Here is a 21,249-nt window from a genome sequence, read left to right as displayed (position 1 = left end):
CACCCAGGGACTTAGCTTTTGGCCATACCTGGGCAAGTCCCAACTCCTGGCTGACAAGTCATCACCCCGTCACCTAAAACCCCGTCTCAAAAAACCTCCTGGCCTTAGCTTGGGGACTGACACATTCATCAGTCCCAGGACTGATGAACTGGCTTGGGAGCAGTATCTAATAAACCAGCATTTATCTGCTTTAATCTGGTCTGATCTGGCCTATACTTACATCAGAGAGAGAGAGAGAGAGAGAGAGAGAAAGAGTACCTTTTTCTGCCAGAGTAGTGACGCTCATGTTTGATCCCAGCACTCAGGGAAGCAGAGGCAGGAGGATCTCTGAATTTAAGGCCAGCCTGGTCTACAAAGTGAGTTCCAGGATAGCGTGTATGTGTGTGTGTGTGTGCTGGAGACATGGCTCAGCAGTTAAGAGCATTGGTTGCTGTTCTAGAGGACTTGAGTACAACCCCCAGCACCCTAACCACTAACAACTGTCTGAGATTCCAGTCCAAGGGGATCTAGTGCCCTCTTCTGACCTCTATGGGCACTGCACACCATGGTTTACAGATTGACATTTAGGCAAACACTCATATATATACAAATATAATCTCAAAATTAAGTTTTTAAAGATGAAAATGTAGACTGGAAGATGGCTGGGTGACACGGTTGGCACACAAGCATGACGGCCTGAGCTCAGCCCTTCCACATAAAGGCAGGTCTGGTGGAGCAGCTTGGAGCGGTGAGGCCAAGGAGGGAGCAGGAGCTGCACTAGGCCGACGAGGCCAGTCTAGACTACTCTCAACTCCACAGTTCACTGAGACTCCCCCACATCTACCCCGTCTGTGACCTGCTGGAGCAGGTGACAGGCCAGTCCTGCAGAAGCAAAGCTGCAAGATCTCCACGACACAGGACAACCGGGTGTCCTTGAGGAGCCAGTATTGACAGTGTGGCAGAAGCCGGAGGCCTCGGACCAGACCGATGCTCACTGCAAAGAGCATCTGCAAGTAAAGCTGTGTGGACAAAAGGGTGTGCTGTGGGACACACTGCAGCTTCCACATTTTAAATCAATTGTGTTTTTATTTCTATGTTTTGTTTTCTTTGGGGGGGAAGATTGCAAGGGTGGATATGGAGGGACCGGGAGATGGTGGGATTGGGTTGCATGATGTGAAATTCACAGAGAATCAATAAAATGTTTCAAGATAGAAAGGGAGAGAGGAAGAGAGAGAAAACAGAGAGAGATAGCAATAGAGATAGATAGATAGATAGATAGATAGATAGATAGATAGATAGAGACAGACAGACACATAAAATAAAGTTAAATAACAGACAGACAAAGAGAGAGAAAGAGACCCTGTCTCAAAGTGGATGGTGCCTGAGGAAAACACCCAAAGCTGTCCTCTGGCTTAAATACACACATACACACACACACACACACACACACACACACACACACGGTAAAAGGGTGTTTCCTCACCACAGGACACTAGAAAAATCAAGGTTTTTATTTTTTTAAAAAACATGTTTTTAGTACCTAGGATTTAACCCATTTTTTTTTTAATCCCAAAGGCTAATGCCATGATGGACAGCCCACTGTTACTGAACCAGACCCTCAGAGAAGCAGAGGCGTGTTGGCCAACGCAACTGGGAATGCAGAAATACTCACAGATTATGACAGCCTCAGCCGACACACAGCTCCTCCAAAGGAGCAGAATCGGGACAAAGAGGAGACACACAGCTGTGTCACACAAAGCCCTGGCCCCAAGCAGACCTCCAAGGCTAGCTACCCCACAGCCTGCCCTTTCTGAGCCGTGGTTGGAGACACGGCTTTCCACAGCACGTTGGCACAGGCACTTGTGACTTGGTACCTCTCAACCCTGGCTCAGCCTCGGAGATGGATTTGTCTTCTTACCTTTTGGCAGAGACCAGGGAGGGAAAGCGCTGGGGCAGGAAGGGTTGCTTCCCTGAAAATGTGATGGCAGACAGGGATGGGGTGGCTAAAGCGGGAAGGGCAGACATTAAAGAACAGCATGTGAGGGTTTGGCTCGGAGGGGACCAGACGGGCCCTGGTTCACCTGAGATGTGAGGATTTGGTACAGAGAATGTATAAGGCTCAGTTCCTCACTCAGCCCTTGACACTAGCATAGGGTGGTGGTAAAGGCACCTCTAGCTGAGCTCAGGGAGCTGTCACCTGTTCTCCCTCTCTCCAGCCTTTCTTGGATTCATCCTGAGTGAGACAATCACAACTCTGCAATAATTTCCACCTGGATTTCTTCCCCCAGTTAAAACCCCGGCACAAGACAAGGGGAAACAACGCCTCTCCCTAGCACCTCCCACCCACTGCCTGGGCCTTGATGGCTTTCCTTGATACCCCTGGCTTCCTCCCTAAGGCTTTTCTAGAACCTTCAAAGGCCCTGTCTTAGCAGATGAGAGTCCCGAGGGGATGAACGAGACTTTGTTTTAGAAGACAAGTAGATAGAGAAAGCCTATGGCAAAGCCATCAGTGTGCACCCACCTCGTCTCCCACCCATCGTCTCCCTGGGGATGGAGACCTTTTCCCCTGGTCTCTGCACTGGGCCGTCCCACTGACACTCACAGCTTATTCATGATCGCTGGGCCCTATGGAGTGGCGTGGACCATCTGGCGACTACAGTCCTGCATAACGAGACCGAGCTCTGCCAGGAAGCACCCAAACTGCCAGACCCCACTGCCCAGCCAGGCTGCCCAACAGTACACCAACCACTGGCCCTTCAGTCAAAGTCCCTGCCTTCCTGCCACTCACGGCCAGGGCCGTGGAGCTTGTCTGTGACCACAGGGACTAGGCCCTACTGCAAAGTCCTGGTTCCCCTTGTCCTACCAAAGAGGGGGCTGCTCCAGAACAAGGACCTCCTAACTCAGCCCCATCCATTCCTCCCCTGTAGGTGGCCTATCTCCAGGTTCAGCTAGACAGCTCCAGGAGGGCCAGCCCAGGTCACTCAGCTCAGCTTGGAGCACTCTTTGCCATGAGCTCTCTTCTCCACATCCCTGCCTTCTCCCAAGCCCCGTGCTGGCGCCCTGCAGAGAAGTCCTGTGGGCTCCAGAACAAGGACTCTGCAAGGCCAGAGTGAGATCACAGAATGGCAGGAGGCAGCAGCACTCACAGAGGCAGTCTGGGCCTGTTACCCTCCCCCTCCTTCTGCCCGCCCCCCCCCCAGGTGGCACACTACAGTGTCATGTGACAGCAAGCGGCAACCCAGGTGTCAAAGCATGCCCTTGCCCCTGGAGGTGGCTCCCAGGCCTCTGTCGGTGTGCCAGAGCCACTGTTTAGAAAAAACAAGTTAGTATGTTCTCCATCACTTAGGCTGAAGCTTACAGAACTCCTGAACTGATTAAAGCGCACACACACACGCACACAAAATCTAACATTTTGTTTGAGTCCAAAAATTGTAGGAGCCAGGTAATCTGTAAACAAGTACTTCAGATCGCTCATTGAGGGGGAGAGTGTTGGGGGAGGGGCAGGAGAAAGGGTCTGGAATATGGTCCTTCATACAGTCCCAGCACAGCTGCAGTATAAACCCCAGGAATCGTTGGTAGAGACAGCGCCCAGAGCATCCATGAAGAAGGCATGGGGATGAAGACCACGTGGCTGTTACCTGCACACAAGAAAGATGCTTACATCAGAGAAAAGGCCCAGAGACCCTGCTCCCCTCCAGAGCGGGCCAGGATGAGATCTGTGATACCCTGCACACATATCCAACCTTGCTTAGGGCCAAGTTCAGTCAAGGTTGTGCAGCCTGGCCCTAACCTTCTACCTTCAATCCCAAAGACCTTAGGAAGAGAAAGGGCCTCACCTGTCCCCTGGGAGTGGACCACCCCAGTTCAAGGAACATAATTGCTGTTCCAGCCGGGAGATGCGGAACGCCAGATAGGACGAGGACACGACTAAGAAGCAGATCCTGGAGAAACAGGGGCGACGAGGGGTTGACTCTTGTTCTTGATTTTCGGTTTTGTTTTGATTTAAAGATTTTGTTTGTTTGTTTTGTGTATGTATGCAGGTTCCCACATAGGCCAGGAGAGGGCATCAGCTCACCCAGAACCGGATTGCAGGTGGCTGTGAACTGTCCCACAGCGCTGCTAGGAGACAGAACTCTTGTGCAGGCTTCACTGCCTGCCTCTGTTTTGTTTTGTTGAGACAGGGTATGCAGTCCAGGCTGACCTCACACAATATATGTAGTCATGGATGGCCTTGAAATCATGAGCCTTCTGCTTCCACCTCTCACCTGCTAGGATTATGGGCACGGGCCGCCATGCCTGGTCTCGATAGTGCTGGGGAGCCAAACCCAGGGCTCTGTGTATGCCAGGATACGCCCTTCAACCAAGGAATATCTCCAGCTGCCTTTTTTGGGTTTTGGTTTTGGTTTTGAGTCAGGCTTAGTTTTGTTTGGGGGACATCTGAATACATAGTCCAGACAGGCCACAATCCTTCTACCACAGCCTACATTTACATGGCCGTAAAGCCATGTGCATTGCGCACCTGGCTAGGAGCTGAACCTGTCTCCTGAAGAAAGGGCATTGGTAGAGGTGCACCAGAAATAGCACCGCAACTATCCTGTTCCCCAAATTGGAGGGTTAAAAAAGTCCTTTGCTCCGGTCCATTAAACAGGCTCTGACATCACTCTTCTTAGAGGCCACAGGGGTGGCCTGAGGCTTGTCTTCACTGAAACACCCTTACAGCTAGCAGGAATTTGAGGTCCTCAGGCAGAGCCCTGGAGGAAGCCATAGACAGACAAATGAAGGTGTTTTCCTACTTTCTCAATTGCGAGCCACCTCGGTTCTTCCTAACCCTTCTCCAGCAGCCGTGGAGGGGTGTTGGTGTCTAACGCAGCAGGCCCATTCCCCTAGAGGGGCTGAGGTTGAGAACCAAACCTAGACACAGAGGATGTAGACGATGAAGGGTAACCGCCTACACGGCAGAGACAGAGTGTGGATGACGAAGGGTTAACACCTAAAGTGGACCCTGGGGTAGACTGAGAAAGTCTGGACAGGAAGGCCGACCTGACTGGCGATGACACCAGTAGAAGCTCTGAGAGCCACACACTAACTAACCCCACTGCTATCTGCCACTTCCGGACTACAGAGGAAATGACGCTTCCGTTGCCAAAGCCCCCCCTTTTCTGTCTTACTAAACCCCAAGACCCCCTTGCCACATAGGCACAGAGCCTGCGGCCCTTCCAGTGCTGTGATTAAAGACCAGTTCTACGTCTGGAGGTGCCTCCATCAATCCCATCTAACATTTGCTCCCAAAACCAGGAAAAGGTTTTGGGGTTCCACATCCCAGCCTGCCCCCCTCTCTGGGTGACTTTTCCCATCTCCCTTTACCTACCAAGCATATGGCCACTGGCCAAGATTACTAGGGCTTAACAGCCACCAGTCTCCAGCTGAAACTTCTGAGTTTTTAGTCTGTCAAGTAAATAAGCTCAGATCCTTCCACTCCTCTGCTTCTTTTTCCTCCCCCACCCCCTTTACTATCTCCCAATATCCAGAGGCCCTTTGCCAATTGGAAGGTAAGCCCTGGCTAATGTCTGGAGGTGCCCAGACCAGCCCCTCTCTAGGACCCTGGGAATTCCGCTTTTTCACATGATTTCTGCAAATCAGGCTCATCCCTGCAGCCATTCTCTGGCCCTAGGTGACGACTTGGGGAATGGCTACAGCCTCTCTCTCCCAGGCTGGTTCAAATGAGAAACCCTGATGCATAAGTTGGAGAGCAATCAGGGAAGAAAGTAATGTTAACCTATGGCTTTCATGTGTACAGGTATATACATGCCCTCACATACATTTGAACATGCATACATACATACTGTGTTTAAAAAGGAAGAGGAGAGAGGAATACAGACAAACAGTTGTCCTAACGGTAGGCACTGGAAGGTCATGTGTTTCCCTGGCTAGGATTTCTCTCCATTATCTGATGGGCTCCACAATTCTGTTAACCCTCTCTCCTCAAGCCAGGGCAGCAACTTTTCCTTTTCTCAACAGTTTACTCTGCCGCTTGCCGTAACACTGCCTGAAGTTTAACTTCAGGCGCTCAGAAATAAAGCTGGAAGGATGAGCCACGAGGCCTTCAGAAACCACCCAAGAGCTTGAGTTGGTTTGGAACATTCCCTTAGCTCTAGGTAATAACCACCCCACCCTCTCACCCCCCAGTTCAAACCTCTAATCACCAACGCCTGAGTGAGTCTGCCCTCCCCTTGCAGTAGACACCTACATCACAAAGATGACTTTGAGGAGCCGGGAATCCCACAGCCTCAGTTCCTGTTCCGCGGTGGACTCTTCCTCCAGGACATCTTCCTCACAGACGGTCTCTGCAAAGGGACAGCAGCTAGACATCTTCCTGGGGCACAAAGGGGCCCACCCAGAGTGGGGCAGCTCCCCTCCTTCATGGTCAGAGGCTGCTCGGGCTCCCGGACTTTCCATATGGATTTGGGGAAAGAAAGAAACAGCTCTCAGAAGCCTGGTGGGCCATGCTGGGCTCTGTGCGGAGAAGTGAGAGAAGAGGCGGAGCCTCGCCAGGTAGTTGCCACAGCCGAGATTCTGAGCTCACCGGTCGCTGGCAGCTTCCTAGAGGGGAAGCAGCTCTCTGTGGAGTCTGTGGGTGTCCGAGAGATGCAGGAGATGCCATCTGGGAGTGACAGGGATGGGGAGGCGGGGCGTACTTTTCTCCACTTTATCTCAGGGGTAAGCACGTCCTGCAGAGAAGACAAGTGAGTGTCCTTGTCCTGAGAGCCCACTCCAGGGTGCTCAAGATTTTCCCCAGCCATTGCCAACCCAAAGGCCTACTCAGGAGCAGAACACAGAGACATGTCTCTCCTAGCTGTTCCCTGGCTGTAGTCTCCCTCTGCCAGAAAACATCTTTATATATTAATTAACAACTGTAATTATATCATTCATAATATTACAAAAAAAAGACATTTGGTTGAATTTTACATCATTTTAAATTATTTTATACATATATAATGCATTGTGGCTACATTTACCTGCATTACTTTCTCTTGACACTCTCCCTCCCGTCCAGCTGGTCTGTTCTGTCTCCCTAACTACTCCTACTCTTTGTTTTTTGGCCCCTGAGTTTAATTCGAGTTCCTGTCACGAGCATGGGCAACTTACCAGTAGCTAAATCACCAGGAAAAAAAATTGAGACCCTCCCCCCAAACAATATCTTTGAAGACCACAGTGGAGAAGTACAATGACTGTCTGCAGTCAGACAGCCCAGGGCTGAGTTCAAGACTGCCTCAGACGGTACAAATTATGGCCTCTTCTAATCCAGCCTCTGACTGTGAACAAGCCACTGAGGTAGGCAGAGGTGACTTATGGCTCCTACAATACAGAAGGGAACATCACCTCCTGCCCTTGCATGGCGTTCTGTATGCTACATGCTTGGCTAAATGCTTAACCATCCCTGAGAGGGTGCAAAACTCCTTGAGGTTACTGCCTCTCCAGCTCTGCCCTCAAAACTCAGCCCTCCCTACCCAGGGCCTCAGCTCCTAGAGGAAACTGCAAGTCTGGGTTGTCAGTGACACCCTTGGGGTTCTTTTTTTTTTTTTTATGGTTTTGTATGTGTGTGTATGTGGCGGGGGGGTTGCCTGCTTATATGTCTGTGTGACCACATGCATTCAGCTAGCTCAGGAGAGGCCAGAAGAGGGCCTTGGATCCCCTGGGACTCGAGTTATGGATGGTTGTGAACCACCATGTAGTTGCTGGGAATTGAACTCAGGTCCTCTGCAAGAGCAGCCACCACTCCTAACCACTGAGAAGCCTCTCCAGGCCCTGGCTTTGGAGTTCTTATCTAAGGATATGTCTGTGGCTTTGAAAGTCCTCCTTCCTCCACCGAGAGAGAATGGGTGAGTGGCTGTGCATCGGTTTGGCTTGGGGCTCAACTTGGCCAGTGTCTGCGGGATAGACTTCTGTTCAGAGTCAACAAGCCCATTGCGGATGTCTGCGGACTGCGAAGCGTGCAGTCTAGGACACTTTCCGGCACACTGTGGCCAGTGGCTCTAGAACCCAGTGGCCCCAGAGCTTTGAAGACCTGCCCACTCTCAGGCCCTTGCACCCAGCCTCAGCTCTCACCGGGGACGCGCACTCAGCTTCCTCTGGGAATTTCCTTACGCTCAGGCTCTTCTTGCTGGATGGCTGGGGAAGAAAGGGAACAGGCAAGATCAAACACAGGAAGGCCCTGTAAACAAGCCACTAGGTGCCAGCGAGGCCCAGGTCACAGCGTTTGTGCACAGCAGGCAGGAGGCAGGGGCATCTTGTACTACTTTAGAGAGACAAATCCCAGGCAACTCATTTTCCATGCTCCTGCTTCCTCCCTACTTCTCCTTCCTCACCTTGGCCAGAGGACCTATTGAGAAAAGCAGCTGTGTGCCCTGTCTATTTGAGGCATAAGTGAAGGCAAAAGTCCACATGAGGACATAGGGCTAACCAAAATATATGTTTGGTGATGCACAGTTCAAACCCCGCCTCTGGTGCACTGTGCCCCGACATTCAGTTCCCCTCTCTCTGCTCCCATTCCGCAGTGCTAGAGGAACAGGCTTATCTCCCCTAAACGATCTGGTGCAGTCTTGCAGCTCAACCCTTGCCTCCGGGTCCCATACCTGTAGATGAGTGCAGACCCTCCTCAGCAGGTCATATACACTGTCCCGGGAGAGCAGAGACACAAAGACATACTGGGACATGAAAAGGAAACAGAAGGGCTGGAGTGAGACGCGACTTCCTGCTGCCCAGCAGGCCGTGTCCGCGAATTAGGGGTGAGCCTGGACGTTCATGGGGCTGTGAGCAACAAGACCTCCCTCCTGGGAAAGCTTCTTCTAGCTCATTAGTTTGAAACATCTCCTGAAAAGCTACAGGGCAAAGAGAAGCAAGGGCCTGGGAGCAGGCTAGCATCAGGTCATGAGGTACAATGGGAAGAAGGACAAGAGCTGTTGAGCCAGAGACTCACAAACCTTCTGGCTGGTGTTGGTGGTAATAGCCAGTCCGTTGGGAAGGAGCCGCGCCATCTTGTGTTTTTTGATCAGTTGCACAGATACCACAGGAATGACCACCTGAGGGGGGGTGAGGAGGAAAGAAAGATGTCTCTCAGGACTTATCCCGCAAGAACACAGGCCCTTGGCTCTCTGCACTGGGGCAAGGGATAGACATAGCTAGCACCCAGGCAGGAATGCACACACTGGCGAAGCCATGTTTGTGTGTGGTAGCGGGGATGGGGGTGGGGTGGGAGGTGGGCCTCTAGACCTTCCACTTTCTCACTCAGGGTCCCCTTCCAAGTATCCCTACCTCCTTCCCTCAGCCTTGATAACTCATTGCTTAGGACTCAGAGTCCCCTGAGCTGGCTCTTAGTCAGACTAGTGACTCTGCCCAGAAATAACAGCACACTCTGACCTGAAAGCATTTCTGAGATACCTGAAGCTGGCATAATTTAGCTGTCAGCTGTTGAGGCCAGGTGTGAGATCAAGATGGGGCCTGTGCTTTAGAAGGGAAACTGCCTCCCTGAAGATGGGGGGAGGGGACACCTGCTCATCCAACCAGTGAGAGGTTTCACCACGTACTGGGCACACAGAGGGGCAGGAATGGCTTGAGGCATGCCCGCAGGCTGGGAAACTGTCCCTCCCTTGGTCCCAGGCAGAGGCCCTCCTGGGTAATAGCAAGCCTTACCACTCATTACTACCTTGATATCCTTGCCAAAGAGGCTGGCATGGAAGCAAAGCCAGTTGGGGGAGATGTAGAGCCGGCCGTGGAGAAGGAGGTCTCTCTGGAGGGCACAGGAACACACTGGAAGCCACAGGAGGACAGACAGTCATGAGCCAGGCTAGCCAGAGCCCCACCTTCTCTGCCCCCACTCCATATAATCTACCCAGCCGCGCTTGCAGGGCCTTCGGAGAACCCCGAGTGTCCCCCCACCCTGCCAGGCTGCCACGGGTTTGCTCTTTCTCCATTACCCATGAGGTCTGAGCAACTTCCTGCCTAAGTCTCCAGGCGTGGATTTCTGTTACCTCAGGGAGAGGCTTTACCCTGCCTGGAGAAGAGAGTCTAGATGGTGTAAGTGTCCCTGCATGCTCAGTGAGAAGCCTGGGCAGGGACAGCACTCACTGGCGAGAGGCACGCAGGGCGCTGGCAGTCTAACCTTTCCTCAGACAAACCTGAACAACTCAGCTCCAACCCCAAACCACCATTTCCTTAGGCTGTTGAGGAAAAAAAGGACCGACTGCATCTAAATTGCCCCATATGTGAATTAAGCATAAAGGCTCCCAGTGCTCACCTTTGAGAACCATCTCCTCCAAGGGGATGTCTTTAAACAGCTTGTGGTACTGCTGGTTGTATTTGCTCATTAGTGTCTGGAAACAGAAGGCCCAGGTCTGAGAGGTTGCAGGCTGGAGATCAGACCACCACAGGGCCCTGCTCCAGCCACCAGGAGACCATTCATCTCCTGCTAATGTTAAGTTCTGACAGGCTTAGCCAGTGACTAGAGGGGACATGCCATCTCCACCAAGGCAACTCGGGTCTTCTGGGTTCCTGGCAACAAGCCTGGTGGCCAAGGGACCAAGAGCGGGTTTGGGCATCCCGGGGCACCTCCCTCAGTGAGCAGCACAAAGGCGGCCCGGCCCCGCACACTTACCCCTTCCCGGCCATACTTCTTTATGTCTTCAGCCCTCAAGCCTTCCGACCAGTGCAGACTGCAAAGGAGACATGGCATTCCAGGGACACGGGACCCGTGAGTCCGACCCATATATCTCAGTGCCAGTTTGGCCCTGGCTTTGAGCCAGAAAATGAGAGCAGAGATTGGAGACTAAGGCCCTTCTCTCGGAAACACGGTAAAATAAGAACTTCAGGCACACGGCTTATCTCTGGGGAAGGCACTCATGAGCCCCCTTCCTCACACCTACAAAGGTATGCTTGGCCCGAGCCTCAGCATCCCAAGATGCTAATTTCTCCAGCCAAGGAGTAGGCAGAAGCACAAGCAACGAGGGTCCAGAGACCAAGTCTGGGGATATACAAGATGGAAGCGTTAGACTCACAGCTCCAGGGCCATGATCCGGACAGATCTGCCCTCCTTGCAGCCTCCCTGGGCAAGCCGCAGTTCCTCATTGAGGTACTCAGCACACTCAACTGACTGACTGAGGCTACTGAGCAGGAAAGAACACGTTGAAATACAAGGCTTTGCCCTGGCCAGGTTGGCCCAAGGACAGGTGGGCAGGGTGGAGATGAGTAACCTGAGAAGCCCGCCCCTGCTGGGTGCCAAGGTGCAGGGGCAGGCTGCAGGGTGGAGGAAGAGGCCTCCGCAGGCTGTGCCCAGCCTACGAGGCACGCTCTGGAGTCCTGCCTGACTCAGTCTGAAGGTCTCCCTCTCACATCATGTGTGCAACCTGTGAGAGTCACCCCTGGAAAAGCTCTCCACGTCTTAGGAGGCAGGAGCTCTCACCAGTCAGGAGTCCTCCAATTAGGCCAGACTGCCTGTCCCAAGAACCTCACAGCTCCTCCTGTCTCTCCCTCCCCAGCACCAGAATTACAAACATACACTGTCAATCAGCAGTGGGCCCCGAGCTTGGATTCAGGTTCTCACCCTTGGACAAGCGAGCGATTTGATAAGGCATCTTCCCAGCCCCTTAGAGTGTGCCATCCACCTCCGAGGAGCAGGTCCCTCCTGACAATTCCCACGCTTCCCAGTATGGGCTTATCTCTGATTGGGATGGGACCTTACCTGCTCTCTGGGGGCTCCTGGACCTGTTCTGATTCCTCTGTGCAGGGCATGGAGCTCTTTAGAGGTGTCATCTTTCCATGCATGTGTTCCTTGCTACAGAGAAATGGGTCCATGTAAGAAAGGAGCTTACAGGAACCTCACAAGAAGACCAACAGAGACAACCAACCCAGCCCCATGGGGGCTTTCAGAAACTGAGACATCAACTAAGGAGCATGCAAGGTCTGGACCTAGGGCCCCTGCACACATGCAGCTGATCGGTGGCTTGGTCTTCATATTGGGTGCCTGGTGAGTTGGGGGGGGGCTGTTTCTAACATGGACTCTATTGCCTGCTTTTGGATCAGTTCCCCCTGGCGGGGCTGCCTTACTTGGCCTCAGAGGATGAAGATAAGAGCAGTCCTGATGTAACTTGATGTGACTGGAAGGTTAATACGGGGGAAGGGGAGGGGCTTCCCTTTTCTGGGGGGAAAGTGAGAGGGAAAGGGAGAAGGAGGAAGGTGGGAGGCTGGGAGGAGGGAAGGGAGGGGTCACTCTTGGGATGTAAAGTAAATAAACCAATATAAAATTTAAAAAAAATAAAAGAATTTGAAAAACTAAAGGGGAGCTTGGGGCCATCTTTTCCTATCAGCCTCATGGTGTCCAGGGCAGCTGCTCTGTCCTCTAGCCTTGCTTGATGTGCAGGGTAAAGTTTAAAGTGTCATAATTTGCAGTCATCTTCAAATGCTCATTAACCCAGTGACCGCGTCCTGAGGGAACTCACCTCCGCACATCCGAACACTACTCTAGATATTTTGGCCCTTTCTCACCTCTGCCAATTTGATAGGTAAAACTATATCACCTTCATTTGCATTTTGTCACTGGGGTCTCCCACAGCATAGTGCCTGGAAACCTAAAGTCCAGTTACTACCCGCCCGGAAAAACAAAAAGAATCAGTCTGTCCAGCTTGTTTTAAATCCTAGGCAACTGCTTGGCCAGGCTGTGCGGAGCCTCCAGCCCCGCCCTGGAGGGAGGACACAGACTTGTTCATGCTGAAAGCAGAAGTCTCTAAGGTGCCCAGGCAGCGACTGTAAACTCCCAGGTTCTGGGAAAGGCCACTGTGCACAGGTCCTTTATCAAACATTAGTGATGTGGAAGGTGGATTCCAGTCAGCCTACAAGTGAGTAGAGCTGGGTGGAGTGGGGCTGTCCCGGAGTAGGAAGCGGTGGCCTCAGTCACCTTCGGACAGTTAAAGTACCTTAGCCATGACAGCCAAACTACTTCAGAAATGCCTCAGGAGAAAGGAGATGGTCTTCCCCTGAGCAGCTGGAGCACCCCCACCCCGTAGCCCCCGAGGTCCTGCTTCTATAGACCTGCAGCCTTCACTCTTGCTTTTCTATCAGCAAAGCCCAAGATGTCAGCATAACCCCAACTGAGTGAGCTCAGGAGTTCTTGGGGGAAGAGGGATGGCCAAGAGTCAGAGTCAAGACAGGGCAGTTCAAAGTCTAGACTGTGTAACAAGGTCCTGTGCACTGGTCCCGTTGCGTGTAAGAAGCTGGAGCCCGAAGCCTGAGAATCCCCAAGGCTGTTTCTCTCAGTTCTGTGACCGGACCAAGGCAGAGCTCTTTTTCAGGGTGTGGAGAGAGTCCAGTCTGTAAACTGCTCCCTTGCACACAGAAGGGCATGGACTCAAACCTCAGGACCCGTGTGAAAACTCCAGGCCCGGAGCACACACAGTGCAACACCCGCACTGGGGAAGCAGAGATGGGCTCCCTGGGCAGCCCGTCAAGCCACTGGGAACGTTCCAGGCCAACGAGAGACTGTCTCAAGAAAACAAGGTCAGCTAGCATGCCACCAAGGCTGGTCTTTGGCCTCCTCATGTGTGTGCACATACGTGCAAACACAGCCGCAACACACACATGTGCCCTCACATGCAAGCAAACAAATACCTTGTCTTCTTTAAAACAGAATTACAGACTTAGCCCAAGGCCTTCCAGGACCCTGGTTTTTCCAGTCTGACACTCCCCAAACACAACACTGCACAGATCAGGTAACTTAACCCTGACAAGGGACAGGCCCTGTCTGGTGCTGTGAAGGTACCAGGCAACCTCACTCATAAAACCAGCCTAGTCACACGTGACCTGGTGACCTCTGTACTCAGCCTCACAGAGGGTTTGACATGTATGTCACCATATACTTATATTCCGCTTGCAGTTTCAGCAATGGTGAGCAACTCATACCTCACATCGCATCACAGCTGCCTGAGATTGCATCACCCGGTGACATCACAGCTGTCTTGGTTCCTATAAGCATGCGCCACCATGTTCGCACCCAGCAAAATCTACTCGTGACACATTTCTCAGCATGTTGTGGCTAAACAAGGCGTGATTGCACTTACTGAATAAAGCGACACTATATTAGTGATTTGACCCTGTGTTCCTGAGGTTACTTCCTAGGTATGTTTGGTTTTATCACCCCACTTCACAGAGGGGCTTTTCTTAACTTTTTATGTTTGCGGTGGAGAATATGCTTAAGTACAAATTAAGTTTATAAATGTTTGAAAGCAGCCATTAAAACATCCCCTCCAAGTTGCTGGGGCTCGGAGGGGTGGCACACACCTTTAATCATAGCACTGGGGAGGCAGAGGCAGGTGGATTTCTATGAGTTGGAGTCCAGCCTGGTCTACAGAGCAGTTCCAGGACAGCGAGGGATACACAGAGAAACAATATCTTTTTTTTTTTTTTAAAGATTTATTTATTTTATGTATATATGTGTTCTCTCTGTGTTTAACATCTGCCAGAAGAGGGAATCAGTTCATATTATAGATGGTTGTGAGCCACCATGTGGTCGCTGGGAATTGAACTCATGACCTTTGGAAGAGCAGACAGTGCTCTTAACCACTGAGCCATCTCTCCAGCCCGAGAAACAATATCTTGAAAAAAACAAAAACAAAAACAAAAACAATCCCTAAACAGAACTGAGGCTGTGGTTCAGTTGGTGGCATGCGTGGCTAGCATGTAGGAGGTCAGTCTGTACTCCAAAACGTGACCCTCCTTCAAAGAAGAGAAAAGGAGGGGAAGAAAAAAGCTCATTCAAGTCCTTTGCCTGTTTTCCTAGTCTTAAGCATAAATGTTTTATATAAATAGATCACATAGCATACAGTCTGTTTGTGTGACTTTCGTTGCTTCCCATGATTTCATGGGAATTCTCCTGTTACTTTTCTCAAGCTCTTTGGAGCCGCCTTCAAACTGTTTTCCGTTTTCCATATGCTGTGCCAGTGAACCCACTGACCAGCACTTGAAAAGGCATCTATGCCCTACATCCAAGCCCCAGCGTGAAAATCAGCTTTTTCTTGTCTGCTAGTTTGATAGCAAAAAAACATGTCTTTTTAATGGTGGGAGGGGCAATGTTTTGTGTTTTTGTGGGTTTTTGTTGTTGTTGTACTGATAGATTTTCTTTCTTTTTCTCTTTTCTTTTTCTTTCTTTTTTTTTTTTTTTTTTTTAGATAGGGTTTCTCTGTGTAGCCTTGGCTGCCCTGGGCTTGCTTCGTAGATAGGCTGGCCTCGAACTCACAATTCACAGAGATCTGCCTGCCTCTGCCTCCCAAGTACTGGGTTTACAGGTGTGTGCCTCTGCCCCCAGCCACATTTTTCTGTAAAATGTTGTTTTCCCGGGGGAGGGAGGGGCAGGCCACAGTGCCTATGAGGAAGTCAGAGGATGGCTTGCAGGAGTTGGTTCCAAACATCTACGAAGTAAAATCGGTCTTTCTATGTGAACGGTAGGATAGTGACAAGCCAGTCAGCTTTCCGCTGATAATGCTGTTGGCCCGGGGACCCAGCCCAGGTGAGCAAACCCACACAGCACCTAAAATCTTCAGCTCAGACCTCCTGTCGCTAGTCATGGATCCTCCGCTCTGGTGCCTGTTTAGATGAATGAAGAGCAAACACCAGAGCTACAACTCAGTTGGTAGCGTGCTTGCCCTAGATCTAATCTGAAAGCCACATACAATCCCAGCACTCAGGAAGTGGGAGCAGGGAGAGCAGAGATTCAGGGTCATCCTGGATTACACATAGAGCCCAAGGCCAGCCTGGGACCTGCCTAGTAAAAACGGTGGGCCAGGAAGATGGCTCAGTGAATAAAGGCACCTGCTGGCAAACTCAAAACCTGAGTTTGATCCCTGGGACCCACATACGGGAAGGAGAAAAAAGACTCTCAAAAGTTGTCCTCTGACCTCAGCATGTGTGCCAATGCATGCATATGTCCATGTATGTGCACATACATACCTAAATAATAAGAAAAATTAAAGAACCTGGGAGGGAGGGAGAGAGGAGCGGAGGGAGGGAGGAAACTAGAGCCGAGCACTGTGGCACATACCTGTTATCCTAACACTTGAGGCTCCCCTGGTCTACCATAGCAAGTTTCAAACCAGCTGGAACTGCTTATCAAGACTGTCTCAAAACACAGAAAAGGGCTTGTGAGATGGCTCAGGGATTCGAGTGCGTGGGCTAAGCCCGAGGACCTGAGTCTAATCCCTGGGAGCCGTGTGGTAGAAGGAGAGAACTGATTCCCACAAAATTTCCCTCTGACATCCACTCACGCAGTAGCACATCATACACACACGCACGTGCGCGCATACAAATAAACAAGTGTAATAAAAATGTAAAGACAGTAGCACCGATGCCATTGAAGACCTTTGGGCTGAGTGGCTGGCACTCACATTAGAGCCCGTGAGGCTGCAGGGCGCCTCACCTGATAACTGCTTGGACTTTGACCAAGGGGAGCAGAAGGGAACGCTAATAACGTGGCATTCGGCCCTCCGCCAGACCTGCGGGCAGCTGACGCCCACCCCTCTGCCATCGATTTTTCCTAAAAGCAGCTTCTCAGAGCCCAAGGGCCATAAATCATGCCTATCACGCTTCGTCCTGTCCAGCCCTGTGTTCAAACTGTGGACTTAATATCAGGGTTTAGGATCCTGAAATCTGTAATCTGACATTTAGAACTTACTTTTTATTTTATTTTATGTGTATGCTTGAGTACAGTCTGTGCTCTAGCGCAGTGCCCTCGGCAGCCAGAGGCATTACATCCCCTGGATCTGGAGTTATAGGTGACTGATTGTGAGTGCTGGGTACCAAACCCTAGTCTTCTGCAAGAGCAGTACATGCTCTTAACCACTGGACCATCGTCTCCCCAGAGCAAAATAACTACTGCCATGAACAGAAGGAAGGAACAGGGAAATGGCAACATCCTTCCACAGTAAAGGGAAGACTGGAAACTGCAGATCTCAAACCAGGTCCTTTCTTGAGCTGGTTCCAATGGCAGGCAAGCCTAGGAGAGGGCATGGCAGGGGTCTGGAGTCCCGCTGGCAGGCGCAGAGTCCCTGCCAACCCCTTCCTCCTTCCTTCCTTCCTAGAACCTTACTGAGGTTACCATTGCTCCTGGTCTGGGGTCTGTCATGGGACAACAGGGTGGGCTGGGAAGCAGCAAAGGGAGATGCCAAGAAAGGGTGGTGTAAGGGGAGAGAGAGGCAAGGCCAGAATGTTCAGCTCGTTCTCCTTCCACCCAACGTGGTTCTGAGAGTCTGACCGCCACTTAATCACAATGTCTGTTTCTCCATTGTTGCTACAGCAGGCAAGCCCAGGCCATGTTGTCTTTTCCCCCCTTGGATTCCGGCCACCTCTTGCTAGCCATGCCTGCCCCAGCCTCACCCTCACACACGTGTCTCTCTCCTATTTTCACAGCCATCTGCATCCCAGCTCTGCCCCTACCTTTCTCTGACGAATGCCTTACAGTCCCCCACCCTAATCCCTGCTTCTCTTTTTTGTTTTGCCGTTTTTGAGACAGGGTCTCACTGTGGAGCCCCGCCGTCCTGGAACTCACTCACTATGTAGACCTAGCTGGATCTCATAGACCCACCTGCCACTGCTCCCCAGAGCTGGGATTAGAACTCATCACCAGGTCCAGCCCTGCAACTCTTTCCACCCTTACAATTCGCCACTCTCCCCCGTGGTGCCTCCCTTTCTCCGCCGGAGCAGCCCCTCACAGCGGAGTCCCTCACCCGTCTGTCTGTCTGGGGAGTTTTGGGTCTTCTTTGAACCATCAGTTCAGATGCCTCTGTGGTGTGGGGCTTTCTCTCCTTCCTCCAGGCTCCTCACCCCACCCCCTTTTTGCTGCTTTGTTTACACTCTTCCTCAGTTGATTCTGAGCTCCAAACCAGGTGTTTCTGCACCCTACACCAGCACTGTTTGCTGAGGGGAGGAGGCAGGAGAGAGAGAGGGTCAGACACAGAGACTATGAATGCTTCTTGACACCAAGAGAGGACAGAGAAGAGGTGGGGAGAGCAGTAGGAATGAGTCAGAGAATAAGTGATATCTCATGGGAAAGGAAGAAAAGGGACGGACAGGAGCTGGCAGGCTCACCCACGCTGGGTCCTTCCTTTCAGTAACCCTGGTCTGTGGGGGAGGCAGACAGCGCTGGCCCAGCAGTAGGAGTCACTCCGCCTTGCTTGACTGATCAAGAGGGCCACAGAAGGCCACAGAAGCATGAGGAGAGCTACATGAGCAGGCGTGGCATGCACACCTGCACTACCCGCACTCGGGAGGTGGAGACGTTGGGACCAGGATTCAAGTTCATCCTTGACTACATATTGAGTTCCAGGCCAGCCAGGACATGAGATACTGTCTCTAAAGAGAAAGAAAAAGAAGAGGAGGAGAGAAAATGAGGAGAAGATGGAGGGGTGGAAGGAGAGAAAAAAGACAGACAAGGAGGAGGAAGAGTAGGAGAGAAGACTAGGGGGAGAAGAGGAAGAGAAGAAGGAGGAGGAAAAGAGTAGGAGGGGAAAGAAGAGGAGAGACGAGGACTATCTCAGGACAATATGCGGTTTCACACAGGCGAACCCTATAGCCTCCAACGTCCTAGGCTGCACTCCTCCAGCAAGGTTTGCTGGAGCCACGCTCCCCAAGTTTACCAGCCTCTTCCCTGCCCTCATCCCGCCCTCCAGGTCTCATCTGTGCCCCTGGCAGTGCCTGATGCGAAGCTGAAGTCTCAGTCAGACCCTGCCCCCCTGAGGCAGCAGGGCCCATGTGGCCACAGCTCCCAGTGGAATGGTCCCTTGGGTGACTTCTCCCTGACAAAGGTACCCACACTCTCCCAGGCTGACTTCTTGTGGACTTCTGAGATACTAGAACTCCTTGCGGGTCCTGCCAACTTTTCTCGGAGCCCAGCCCAGGGCCAATGTCACCTCTGCAGACAGCCAAGACACTAAGCCTCTGTGGTCTCCGGGGAGAGAGCTGCCAACACTGCTCTCTTCAGACAAAGGCCACATCACATTGCAGGCCCCTGACAGGACAAATCCAAAAGTCATGAAAGGAGCTACAAGGGACAGGAAGCCAGGTAGACTTCTGGCCTGGGTAGACCTTCAAAAGCTATGGTTCAGCAACCTGGGCTTGGTGTTCTGCCATGATTAGTTCCAAATCCCCCAGGCCTCTCTACCCTACCCTCTTGTCTCAGTTCACCTCCCACCTAACAGAGGAAAGATCCCTGCTGTTAGCATTAATGTGGGGTCAACTGACTGGATTCACATTAGAATCACCAGCAGGGCTTTAGAGGGAGAAAACCAAACCAAACCAATGCTGTGGTTGTACAGGTCAGTAACTCCTGTACATGGGACACTAAGGCAGGAGGGTGCCGAGTTCAAGGCCATCTTGCAATATATAGTGTGTTTAAGGCTAGGCTGAGCTAGATCTAAAACAAAAATGGCTGGGAAGATAGCCCAGTGAGGAAAGCATTTGCGCCACAAACAAGGGGATCTGAGTTCAAATCCTCAGGGCCTAAGTAGAGGTCACCACTAACTCTAGTACTCTGAGAGGTTGAGACAGGAGAATCCTCTGAAGCTTGAGGATCAGCTAGCCTGGCTTACCACAGCAGCAAACCACAAAAAAACAAAACAAAACAAACAAACAAAAAAAAAAACACCAACAACCCTGTTTTAGACAAGGCGGTAGGACAGTGTTGACCCCTGTAGCTGTCTTATGACTTCCACATAATGTGTGCACACAGGTCACATACATGACACAGTCACACATAAAAGCAAAAAAAGAAAAGGATGCCTGAGCCCTGTTTAAGAGCAGCTATGTAAGAGCCTCCAAGAGTTGTACTTAAGTGACTATTTTTAGGTTGCTATTGAAGTATAATTTACACATAGCAAAGGAAGTGTACAACCCAATACTTTTCTTTTCCTCTCTCTGTCTCTGTCTCTCTCTCTCTCTCTGTCAGACAGAGTCTGATAGCTCTGGCTGTCCTGGAACTCACTATGTGAATCAGGCCAGACTTGAACTCAGAGCTCCACCTGCCTCTGCCTCTGCCTCCTGATTGCTGAGATTAAAGACCTGCTTTATCACATTCAGCAGACTAACCCACTTAAAAAACAAACCTGAAACCAGCTCCCAGAGTTCCCCTTTCCTGCCCTTTAAAAGAAAATTATTATTATTATTATTTGTTTGTTTGTTTTCAAGACAGGGTTTCTCTGTGTAATAGCTGTAGCTTCCTTAATTGCTTTGTAGACCAAGCTGCTTTGAACTCACAGATATAAGCCTGCCTCTGCCTCTCAAGTCCTGAGATTAACAGTTTGTGTCACCATGTCTGGCTCCAGAACTCCTTCTTGCTCCTTTTGGTTTTGTCCCTACCATCCCCCAAAGAACCATCATCCTGACATCTGACGGCAGACTGCCCATGCTTCCTGTCATACAGACTGGGGCCACAGCACCCATCTTACAGTGTGTTTGAAAGACTGAAAGGCACATCCACGGGGCTGTGTGTATATCTGTTTGGGTCTTAGCTTTTTGAGACGGGATCCATGCTGGCTTAGAACTTGCTCTGTAGCTGAAGATGACCTTGAACTTCTGATCCTCCTCCACATCCCTCATGCTGGGATTACAGGGATAGGCCACCATGCTCCCTGACAGGGCAGTCCTCAAGACCTTGTGCACGGGAGGCTAGCACTCTTCCTAGCACCATGCTGTGTTATATTTGTAAACTGCATTCTCACTAGCAATTCCATTATATGGATACATTTAATTTATTGCGTTCCTTTTACTGATGACAGGCTTGGGCAGTTTTCCAGGTTTAGCTTGTTACGAAAGCAACGAAAACTCTGGTGCCAGCCTTGTGAACACAAGTATTCACTTCTGTGGGTAAACACTTAGCACCAGCATTGCTAGGTCACAGGCAGGTGTCTGTTCAGTTCTGGCTTTTAAATGCTCCAAAGGAAATTGAAGCTAGTTAAGAAGCCACAGGAAGAACCCTGCCTACTGTGTGCTCTCTTTGTGGCTCGCAGGGAAGCACGCCTCCTTCTTCCCAAGGCCAGTTGGCCTGCCTGGACTAAGAGCTAGGGTTCTGACCATACCGAGTTTCAGAAACGCTGTGGCCAGGCAAGGTGACCCCTGTTACTAGGGAGTTCCCTTGTCTGCTGAGGCCATGTAACCCACTTCCTGTGTTCTGCCGAGGAAGTGACAGGTTGACTTTCCAACGTGGCATCGGCTAGCTCAGAATCACTGTGGTACTCTTCC

General features: G+C 51.2%; 1 protein-coding gene across 3 annotated transcripts in view; it reads right to left on the bottom strand.

Annotated features, from left to right (window-relative positions):
* Window positions 1-1,068: 1,068 nt before the first annotated feature.
* Window positions 1,069-21,249, bottom strand: part of Gramd2a (GRAM domain containing 2A) — a 37,002-nt gene continuing 16,821 nt past the window's right edge. The window contains exons 2-12 of one of the 3 annotated variants that reach the window (XM_021638832.2): window positions 11,714-11,806; window positions 10,631-10,688; window positions 10,274-10,349; window positions 9,683-9,786; window positions 8,961-9,059; window positions 8,613-8,684; window positions 8,086-8,148; window positions 6,563-6,707; window positions 6,227-6,323; window positions 3,816-3,920; window positions 1,494-3,617 (exon numbers count right to left, since the gene is read on the bottom strand). In XM_021638832.2, the coding sequence (XP_021494507.2) occupies window positions 3,614-3,617; window positions 3,816-3,920; window positions 6,227-6,323; window positions 6,563-6,707; window positions 8,086-8,148; window positions 8,613-8,684; window positions 8,961-9,059; window positions 9,683-9,786; window positions 10,274-10,349; window positions 10,631-10,688; window positions 11,714-11,806 (916 nt within the window). In that variant the 3' untranslated portion in view covers window positions 1,494-3,613. Of the gene's footprint in view, window positions 3,618-3,811; window positions 3,921-6,226; window positions 6,324-6,562; window positions 6,708-8,085; window positions 8,149-8,612; window positions 8,685-8,960; window positions 9,060-9,682; window positions 9,787-10,273; window positions 10,350-10,630; window positions 10,689-11,713; window positions 11,807-21,249 lie in introns of those variants that run through there. The other 2 variants (XM_060375339.1, XM_021638831.2) reach the window with 2 other exon arrangements.

Source organism: Meriones unguiculatus, chromosome 1 (assembly GCF_030254825.1).
Source record: "Meriones unguiculatus strain TT.TT164.6M chromosome 1, Bangor_MerUng_6.1, whole genome shotgun sequence".
Lineage (NCBI taxonomy): Eukaryota > Metazoa > Chordata > Mammalia > Rodentia > Muridae > Meriones > Meriones unguiculatus.
Note: the sequence above shows the minus strand (reverse complement) of the source record. Positions and strands in the feature narration are given on the sequence as shown.